This window comes from Takifugu rubripes, chromosome 13 (assembly GCF_901000725.2).
Source record: "Takifugu rubripes chromosome 13, fTakRub1.2, whole genome shotgun sequence".
Taxonomy (NCBI): domain Eukaryota; kingdom Metazoa; phylum Chordata; class Actinopteri; order Tetraodontiformes; family Tetraodontidae; genus Takifugu; species Takifugu rubripes.
Genome location: NC_042297.1, coordinates 9,656,571 through 9,667,504, shown reverse-complemented (window position 1 = coordinate 9,667,504; position 10,934 = coordinate 9,656,571). Strand labels below are relative to the sequence as shown.

The 10,934-nt window shown below is 42.1% G+C and overlaps 1 protein-coding gene, 1 long non-coding RNA gene and 1 pseudogene across 2 annotated transcripts; 2 read left to right on the top strand and 1 right to left on the bottom strand.

Annotated features, from left to right (window-relative positions):
- The first annotated feature begins 2,257 nt into the window (after positions 1-2,257).
- Positions 2,258-4,641, top strand: LOC101068281 (UDP-glucuronosyltransferase 2A1 pseudogene; annotated as a pseudogene).
- A 3,166-nt stretch (positions 4,642-7,807) lies between these two features.
- Positions 7,808-8,540, top strand: LOC115252200 (UDP-glucuronosyltransferase 2A1-like; the record flags this gene model as incomplete). The annotated part of the gene is given in 2 exon segments (XM_029846735.1): positions 7,808-8,302; positions 8,304-8,540. Coding segments are annotated over 2 exon segments (732 nt in total), but the record flags the coding sequence as incomplete, so codon positions are not given.
- Positions 8,541-8,547: 7 nt separating this feature from the next.
- On the bottom strand, positions 8,548-10,404 carry LOC115252203 (uncharacterized). Its single transcript, XR_003890615.1, has 3 exons — positions 10,226-10,404; positions 9,819-9,959; positions 8,548-8,604 (listed from the first exon to the last, which is right to left on the bottom strand). It is a non-coding gene; the product is annotated as an uncharacterized lncRNA (long non-coding RNA).
- Between the last annotated feature and the right edge of the window lie 530 nt (positions 10,405-10,934).

Sequence of the window (10,934 nt, the reverse complement as noted above, 5' to 3'; positions counted from 1 at the left end):
CTGCAGTCTATGTAACTAAGATACACCTCCCGCTGTGTAATCATGCCTATTTTAATAAAAGAGACAACGCTGGGGTGGAGGAGGAGAGTCTCTGGGACAGCGTGGCAGAGTACGTGTCTGATCGGAGCACGACTTCACCTGGTCAGGAGAAAAGTCTTCGAAGTCTAGTCTCAACTTGTGGTGAACTTTGTTGGTGCACCTGTCTGAATACACTTCTGAGGATTCGATGACAGAATGGACACAGAACTTCAAAATGAACTGTGAAAGATGCTGGAGGACCCTGGATAAAGATGTGGAACAACTGAAGATCCGTCATCAGGGGACTATGAACTACAAATTCAAAAACTACTGTTTGATGTGTTTTATGTATTTAACATGTATATCTGAAGTCTTGTTATTGCTAAGAGAAGCTGCTAAGAGGAGATGCTGGAGCCCGTAGACTCCTGGTTGTTCTCCATATAAGGATGTGTATCATGAAGCCATTCTACTATTCCCATTTTTGGTACTAACTGAACTCTATGCCATTGGGTTTGCTATATTGTGTATCATGAGGTCATCGGAGAAGAATGTGTTTACTTGACTGTATAAGAAGGAGCTATCGATGTAAGAACTTCAGAGTTCTTCACCTACAGGACCACGAAACCTCCCTCAGGCGAACTGCAGTGTCCGATAGATACCTGACTGTTCTCTCCAATAAACATCTATGATAACCAAGTCGGTGTCTATGAAGATTCCTTTCTCATCAGCACCTCTCGACCACCACCAGAAGAAATTCACAACATCTGTATTCCAGAAACTGAGACCTGGGAACACTGGGAATGTTATTAGCACGTGTCTCACTAGCAGGGTCAAACCATAGCTGTGTGAAACTGCTGGTTAAATCAGATGGAGAGAATAAGAGCACAGATTAGAAACATGAGGGACAGGGACAAGTCAAGGAGAAGGTGTTTTTCAGCAAGGCGGAAAGACAGCCGCGGAATCACACAATCTGGCCTCCATCCTGATTTTAATATTAAATTCCAAATCAGGATTGAAAGCAAACTCTGAATACGACCGTTAAAACAACAAATGATTATTGCAGTTTGCAGTGTTAAGTCAACATGTGAAGGTATTTAAATACCTTCACATCTTGCTGAAAACCACCTTCTCCTTGACTTGTCCCATGATTGTTGTTTAGAATTGTTTGTTTAGGACTGGATTGGACTGAATTAGCATCAATAATTTACATATGTGTTTCTATAAAAGACTGGGTCAAGGGATAGTTAGGTTGGACCGAAGAACCGAAGAACTCTGAAGTGCTTACATCGATAGCTCCTATTTATACAGTCAAGTAAACACATTCAGGCTTCAGATACTACCCTGCTGATAAACAGTAATTCAGATCAAGACAGATTAATGATTCATCATCAAGATCAACAGGTTGTAGATATATATTCTGTAACAAATTGTGGGGCTTGTTTTTTGTTCTTTAATAAAAGTATTGATTGGAATAAAGCCCTCAGAAAGTGTCTCAATGACTCAATGATGACTGAGGAAGTTTGTCTTTATCCACTGATTTACAGCTCTCTTTTGTTCTCTCTATTTCGCTCTTGTTTACACACATACATTTTAGATTCTGATTATTCTAGCAGATCCTGTGGAACGCTGAAATTGTTTAAAAATCTGTTCTTGACAAAATCTTATTTTTCCCTTTTGGTACCTAAAATACCGTAGAAATGATTTGACTGGGTGACATTTATCATCGCCATTATTCATCCTGATTATTTTATTATTCCTATTTTAAATAATATTCTTGTAATCTTGTAATTCATAAAAATTATCAGGAGCCATTTGGTTAGATAAATAAATGTGCGGTCATCAAGCAATATTCTCTTCCAGGTTACCTGAACAAGACCAACAGTTTTATAATATTTTATTTCAATACACCATTAATCACAACACAATATGTGAAATTTGCTTTTAGATAATAATTTTTCAAGTTCTGATAGAATCAATTCTGAATAAATGTCTTTTTTAAATCACGCTCACTTTTTGCTCTCGCACATCTAGAACACAAGCGTCGTGCTAGAGCAGCAAAGGTCATGAACATGAGCAGCGTGATTCCAGCTAAGAAGAGCATCACGTCTACAGAGTGATAGGAATACCAGGGCAGCCTGTAGGACTCAGTCCTCAGGTGAGCTGCACCTTTGTGTCTCATGACAAACTCTATCCAGAAAAGGGCGCTGTCTAACGGCTTCATCGGCGCGTCTCTGTGCAGTCTGGAGAGCCTCTGCATGTTCATCCTATAGGAGGGATCGTTTAAAACTTCCTGAATACCTTGAAAGAAGATCTCTTCAGTCATCTTTCAAACACATCAAGACCTAACAAAGGTAAAGGGCAAATATTAACCATATATATTGTTTATACTGCTTGTAATTGGGATAAGGTAAACATCTGTTCACTATTTTAACATAAAAGTGTTTGATTGTGAGGCATTAAAAGCCACAAAATGCAACGGGTCCATCAGACCCCCCAAACGCTGGCTGAGTAACAACAATATTACACAAGGGTCAAGGGTCCTGATGTTTCACTTCGTGATCCACAAACTCCCCAATGCATTCTTATCGCTGCTCAGTGGCGCCGTATTTCAGTGCCAAAGTCCTTTTCTGCTCGGAATATCAACAGTGAAGCATCTGTTTTGTTCTCCAGCCAAAGAATAGAATAAGAGGCTACACAAAGGTAAAAAATGCTATTTTAAAGTCATATTTCCCAGGATTTAAAAATGAAATAACTGTGTTTTCAGGGTATGACAAAAAGATTACTTGAATCGTTAAATTTTATGTCTTTTTATTGTTTTGGTAATGCAAGTGTGATTAGAGGAGGCATTACTTTATCACACACAGCTTATGGACAGTCAATAATCATCTCAATCACGTTTGTCTTTGTTAGATCTCTTCTAGAGGCACGGCAAAAATGCAGGTCCTCTGGTTGTGGATGGCTCTATGCTTCCTCTGCCCGACCGTGGTCCACGGTGGGAAAGTTCTCGTTTTTCCGATTGACGGGAGCCACTGGGTGAACATGAAATACATTATCGAGGCCCTTCATTCCAGGGGCCATCAGGTCTCAGTCGTGCGGTCATCAGACAGCTGGTACATCGAAGACAAGTCTCCATTCTACAATTCAATCACGCTTGATAGCCCTTCAGGATTTGACGAAAGCTTCATAACGACCTTCATAGCCGGGCTGTTGGAGATCCAGAGGGAAGGGAAGTCTTTCTGGACACGTTACAAACTGGAAATTGAACACGCAGAAAAGACCCGGGAGATGTTTGAAAAAACATCTGAGTTTGCTAAAATGCTCTTGGAGAACAAAGATCTAATGCAGTCAATAAAAAACACCAACTATGACCTTGTCTTAACAGACCCTGTTGCACCAGTTGGTGCTATACTTGCCAACTATTTAAAGTTGCCTCTGGTTTTCAGTGCCAGGGGGACGAGTCATGGTGAAGGTCATTTTGATATCGCACCTTCTCCTATTTCTTACATTCCACTCACAGGAACACAGCTGTCAGATCAGATGAGCTTTTTTGAGAGACTCCAGAATGTGCTTATGTTTGGGTTCTTGCAATATCAAATGCACTGGAATGTCGCACCAACCTTTGAAGGCTTAATTAAAAAATATTTCGGTCCAGGCACCGACTACTTCTCCCTGTTTCAAGCTGCTGATCTCTGGCTGATGAGAGTGGACTTTGTGTTTGAGTATCCTCGTCCCACCATGCCTAATGTCGTCTATATGGGAGGGTTCCAGTGTAAACCTGCCAAGCCTTTACCTGAACACCTGGAAGAGTTTGTGCAGAGTTCAGGAGAACACGGAGTCATCATCATGTCTCTGGGGACTTTCATTGCTGAGCTTCCTCAGGATCTGGCTGATAAGGTCGCTGCAGCTTTTGCTAAATTGCCTCAGAAGATCATCTGGAGATACAAGGGTGCCAAACCAGCAACTCTGGGCAACAACACTTTACTGGTGGACTGGATGCCTCAGAATGATCTCTTAGGACATCCCAAAACAAAGCTGTTTGTGGCTCATGGAGGAACGAGCGGAGTTGAGGAAGCTCTGTATCACGGAGTCCCCATCCTTGGACTTCCTCTGATTTATGATCAAAATGATAATATAAATAGACTTGAAGTGAGGGGTGCAGGGAAGGTCCTTGATTTTTATACTATGACTGAAGAGATCTTCTTTCAAGGTATTCAGGAAGTTTTAAACGATCCCTCCTACAGGATGAACATGCAGAAGCTCTCCAGACTGCACAGAGACGCGCCGATGAAGCCGATGGACAGCGCCCTCTTCTGGATAGAGTTTGTCATGAGACACAAAGGTGCAGCTCACCTGAGGACTGAGTCCTACAGGCTGCCCTGGTATTCCTATCACTCTGTAGACGTGATGCTCTTCTTAGCTGGAATCACGCTGCTCATTTTCATGACCTTTGCTAATCTAGCATAGGTGTGTTCTAGATGTGTGAGAGCAAAAATTAAGCAAGAATTTAAAAAAAGACATTAATTCAGAATTGATTCTATCAGAACTTAGAACTCGAACTTGAAAATTCATTATCTACCAGCAAATTTCACATATTGTGTGAATAATGTTGTATTGAAATAAAAATATTATAAAACTGTTGGTCTTGTTCAGGTAACTTGGAAAAGAATATTGTTTCTAACCAAATGGCTGCTGGTGATTTCACATCAAGTTATGAAAAGTGCATTTAGTTTGATTCCAAGAATATTATTTAAAACAGGAATAATAAAATCAGGATGAGTAATGACGATCATCTCAGTCATCATTGAGTCATTGAGACACTTTCCGAGGGCTTTATTCCAATCAATACTTTTATCAAAGAACAAAAAACAAGCCCCACAATTTGTTACAGAATATATATCTACAACCTGCTGATCTTGATGATCAATCATTAATCTGGTTTGATCTGAATTACTGTTGATCAGCAGGGTCGGACTGGCTGGATATCAGTCTGATAATGCGGTCACGTGGAAAAACAAAGATATTTAAAGTGAAATTACACATTTAGTCGTTAACAACCACTCAAACAAATATAAGTGAACCAACATTATACATCAGATTGATATTAGCTGCCTGGTCATTACCACCTGTGTCAGTTAAGCTAAAACTAAGGAAGAGGAAAATCATGGAAAGTTAAATAAAAAACAAATTAAATAATTAAATGTGTCCTTTTTGATTGATGGGATGAAGCTTTCTTGTGATCTCTTGTTTTTAGTGGGATGTTGCTGATGTCAACAGGATTCTGCTCAACAAAACAAACTGATTCAGAAAGAAAAGTGAAACCAAATAATGAGAAAAGAGCCCACAATAGCAATCACATACTCGCTGAAAAGTCTCTTCAAGATATTTAAGTCTGCGTTTCAGCACATTGGGTGTGGTGGGCGGTGTAAGTGGTCTTAGGAGGAGTTCCTGGGACCTGAGAGCCTGAGCCTGAGCTCCTGAGCCTCTTCCTTTGTTGGCAACATTCTCTGATTAGGTACCCTGTGAGACCCACACAGATGACGAAGAGGAAGCTCATGCCAATAACCTGGGGTGTGGGGAGAGTACAGACACACACTGTGTATTTTTAAACAATGAAATATTTTGTTTCTCTTTGATCATTTAAAAAAAAGGTTTAACTCACCTGAGACGTAGCAATCCACTCTTGTGAACAGAGCATCAGCTTTTGTCTGGTGACATCTCCTTCACTAATTGGCTCACACCACTTCTGTGAAGCTGCCTTGTCAACGAGTACAAATCTACCCTCCCAGTCTGTCATAGCACAGGTGAAGTACTGGCCGTCGAGGAACAACAAGATCAGCCACACGATAGCAGGCACGGAACTGGTGAAAGTCTTCTTGATGCACTCATCCCATCCTTGAGTAAATTTTGACTTGCCACATTTGCATTTTTGAGTGATCAACGTCAAGGTGGACTTTTCACAGCGGCATCCTTGAGTGATCACTTCAAGGTGGACTTTTCACAGCGGCATCTTTCAGTGATCGACTTCAAAATGAACTCATCACGTTTGCCTTCTTGAGTGTTCAACGTAAATTGGGACTTGTCACAGCTGCATCTTTGATCGATCAACTTCAAGGTCTTCTCATCACAGCTGCATCTTTTATCGTTCAACGTCAAAATGAACTCATCACATTTGCATCCTTGAGCGATAAACTTTAAGATTAACTCTTTACGTCTGAATCCTTGAATGATAAACATCAAGATGGAGGCCATGATGGCGGGAACGATGAAGAATGCTGATGACAACAGTTTGTTCCATGTAGGATTGCAAGGACACTCAAACTCCAGCTCCACCAGCTTCTCTAGTCCCGTGAGGATAAACCCAAAAGCCACATTGTGTGCAAGAGGACTCTTGCTAAATGCATCTTTCAGCTTGGAAAAACATTGTTTCTTAGGTTCCATACTAGAAACTATGACTTGATTTTCTCACCTTTGTTGTGGGAAGTTTATAGCAGGAGATCTGTTGAGAATCAAGACCCTAAGCGCATGTGTCTTTCTTGTTTTCTTATTGAGGTTTCAAGGCACAGTCTAACAGGCAGCTTGCTGTCAGTCTGTGCACCGAGCAGCACTCACGCTGATTTTACACTGCAAAAGCGGATGTGTGCATCTACAGGTCTTTTCTGAGAAGATACATTTGCAGGTCTCTCTTTTTTGAGAAGAGAGTCTAGTCATGTAGGCAGGATGTAGTTTAATAAAAGCGCCTTGCAAATTATTAAGCATCTCGCTTGAACATAAGGGGTGAATCATTTCTGCCCAGTCAGTCTTTATGGCAATACAAGGAAAATGATGTCTCCAACTTATATATCATCAGAATCTCCCACTTCTAGTTATTCTCCAGTGTCACCAGTGTGTTATTTACTGGGAGAGGCTCCATGAGCTGTGTACATGTGAGAACAGTCAAACAAAAGTGGAGAGACTACAGAAAGTTTAATCCCTGAAACCCTGTTTCAACCACCTCTCTTTATTGCTTCACTTCTGCACAGTCTTTCCTGGAATAAGTTCTAGTTTTTGCTTTATTTGAATTTCTGCATGGAAGATTTCGTAAAGTTTTTGCTCTTTGCAACCGTAATCTGCCTTCCCACCGCCATAATTTCAAGAATACTCGGTGGTAACGTTTTGGTTTTCCACACGTAGGAATCCACTGGGTGAACATGAGGGTCCTGGTTGAGGAGCTGCACAAGGTGATGGTGATCCAGGCTGCGGACAGCTGGTACATCAGCCAAACATCTCTACATTACTAGACCATCAACCTCAACGTTGCTGTCAGGGAAAACGACACATTTCACCATAACAAGTTGTCAAGATTGAAATACAGCTTCTATGAGTGTCACCGCTGCAGCTTGTCTATTTGGTTTTGCTCCCAGCTAATTGGTTAAACCATCAACCATCAACTGTGTGTGTGTGTGGTGTGTGCGTGTGTGTGTGTGCGTGTGTGTGTGTGTGCGTGTGTGTGCGTGCGTGGGTGCGTGTGTGCGTGCGTGTGTGTGTGTGTGCGTGTGCACACTCTAGATGTCCTCTGGCATGCCTCAGAGAGGCACAGAGGCACAGGAAAACATGTGAAGCGATTATACACTTTTGAGAGTAAAGCTTCCAAATTTGACCTAGTTGTGACAGATCCTGCTGACGGAGGAGGGGTCCTGCAAGCCGATGAAGCGGATGGACAGCGCCCTCTTCTGGATAGAGTTTGTCATGAGACACAAAGGTGCAGCTCCCCTGAGGACTGAGTCCTACAGGCTGCCCTGGTATTTTTCAAGCTGCTGACCTGTGGCTGATGAGAGTGGACTTTGTGTTTGAGTTTCCCCGTCCCACCATGCCTAATGTCGTCTATATTGGAGGGTTCCAGTGTAAACCTGCCAAGCCTTTACCTGAACACCTGGAAGAGTTTGTGCAGAGTTCAGGAGAACACGGAGTCATCATCATGTCTCTGGGGACTTTCATTGCTGAGCTTCCTCAGGATCTGGCTGATCAGATCGCTGCAGCTTTTGCTAAATTGCCTCAGAAGATCATCTGGAGATACAAGGGTGCCAAACCAGCAACTCTGGGCAACAACACTTTACTGGTGGACTGGATGCCTCAGAATGATCTCTTAGGACATCCCAAAACAAAGCTGTTTGTGGCTCATGGAGGAACAAACGGGGTTCAGGAAGCTCTCTATCACGGAGTTCCCATCATTGGACTTCCTCTGATTTTTGATCAACCTGATAATGTGCATAGACTTGAAGTGAGGGGTGCAGGGAAGGTCCTGGAATTTTTTTAATATGACTGAAGAGATCGTCTTTTAAGGTATTCAGGAAGTTTTAAACGATCCCTCCTACAGGATGAACATGCAGAGGCTCTCCAGACTGCACAGAGACAAGCCGATGAAGCCGCTGGACAGCGCCCTCTTCTGGATAGAGTTTGTCATGAGACACAAAGGTGCAGCTCACCTGAGGACTGAGTCCTACAGGCTGCCCTGGTATTCCTATCACTCTGTAGACGTGATGCTCTTCTTAGCTGGAATCACGCTGCTCATTCTCATGACCTTTGCTGCTCTAGTACGATGTTTGTGTTCTAGATGTGTGAGAGCAAAAAGTAAGCGTGATTAAAAAAAAGTAATTCATTCAGAATTGATTCTATCAGAACTTAGAACTCAAACTTGAAAAATTATTATCTACCAGCAAATTTCACATGTTGTGTGATTAATGGTGTATTAAAATAAAAACATTGTAAAACTGTTGGTCTTGTTCAGGTAACTTGGAAGAGAATATTGCTCGATGACCACACTTATATTTATCTAACCAAATGGCCGCTGATATTATTTATGAAGATTAAATGATTTCACATCAAGTTATGAAAAGTGTATTTAGTGTGATTCCAAGAATATTATTAAAAACAGGAATAATAAAATAATCAGGATGAGTAATAACGATCATCTCAGTCATCATTGAGTCATTGAGACACTTTCTGAGGGCTTTATTCCAATCAATACTTTTATTAAAGAACAAAAAGCAAGCCCCACAATTTGTTACAGAATATATATCTACAACCTGCTGATCTTGATGATCAATCATAAATCTGTTTTGACCTGAATTATGGTCACGTGAAAAAACAAAGATATTTAAAGTGAAATTGACTGAATTGACTTCAAAAAGCCTTTAGCAAAATATATTAATAAAGAAATGTAACTTTATGGAATCAGAGGAGAAGTATTTAACAGAAAATCTTCTCCAGCTAGACAATTGGTGCTCCAACGGTTCCGACAGTGCCTGTGGTGTCCCCCGGTGATCAGTATTGGGCTCCAAAGAGTTGATATTGTGTTTCAGATATGCTAAACCCTGTATTGTTTCCAATACAGGGTTTATCTAAGCACGCACATAACACTTACAAATACATGACTCTGGAGGGGTACATAGGGTAACTAAACTAAAGTAGTTGCTGTATTAATAATATGTGAGATAAGTAATCCCTTTAGTAGTGATTTGTGGAAAAAGGGAATTTTGGCTTTGTCTCACTTGTTTTTGATGTATAATGCCTTATTTAATTTCACATGTCTGAAAGAAATAACGATAATCCTTTTTCTTCCCTATTGTACTGCACCCTTACTAATGCTTTATTCAATCAGCTGACTCAGTTGTTTGAGCATCAGCAGCACTTTACTCATCCTGGTATAAAGCAACAACCAGAAAACCTGTGTTTCTCCCCCAGGTGGGGAGAGACCTCAGAGGGTCTATTACGCTGTGGTGTGCTAATGTCAGGGGGGCTTTTCCTGGCTTTAGGCAACTTACCCAGTGAGTGGCAGCGGTGGCAGCAGCACAAGAGTGGCAGCAGCAGCAGGAGCATGAGAGCGGTGGCTGCACCCCCCGCCTTCAGCATTGTATCAGAGGTGACAACCGTTCTGCACAGGTGCTGCCTCTGGCATCGCAGAGCTGAAAGAAAAGCCGCCACTGTGTGACCTGCAGCAAACCGTTCCTCTATTCCATCAGGTAAAGAGTTGAGAGCCGAAGGGAGACGATTTCTCTGCATGCAAACACTTTTGGGTTCCAGGGAAAAGGCTCAGTCACTGTGATTCATACTTAACTGCATTCACCTACACATGAATCCTGTACAGGCCATAGCCCCGTTCTCCCTTCACAATCCCTCTCCAACGCAATTCCTCCACTTCCAATACTGTAACCGTACAAAAGGCACCAACCTGCTGTGGGTCTCTTCCATTAATCCAGTCCTGAGTGGTGATGGGAGTGGACGGCGTCGCTGCCGCTCGAGCGCGCCTCCATTGCATGCAGCTTCCTCTTCTCACACCGCTGATGCAGCTTCCTTCCTTCTCTCGCATCTGCACAGGCAGTTGCATCCTCATCTCCTCCTCCTCCTCCTCCTCCTCCTCTTCCTACTCCTCAATCTCCTCCTTCAGAGACCGCCCTTTTTCCCCCCCCCCCCCTCGGCATTTCCATGGTCACAGATCCAATCCCCCCCTTCAGTGCAGTCATCTCTCCTGAGCTGCAGCAGCAGCAGCAGAGCCTCTGTGTTTCTGCACTGAACCACAAATAGGGAACGCTGATCCTATTTTACTCTATTTTATTGCAAATTAAAAAATCTGTCATGTTGACACAAAGCTTTCATGTGACTCTGCACAGAAGCCAATTACTGTCAATTACATATCATATTAATCTCAACAATGATCTAAGACACGATCAATAAAATCCCAATAATCCATACAGTTATAAATAAGCCTATTAACCATTAACGTGCTTATCATGGTGTTGAGAACTCTCACTGACCTACTGTCCCGAAGTACACACACCCACACACACACACACACACACACACACACCACACACACACACACAGGTAACTGTTAAGGTAACTGTTACAACAGGTCCATGTCCTCTGTCATGCAAACCATG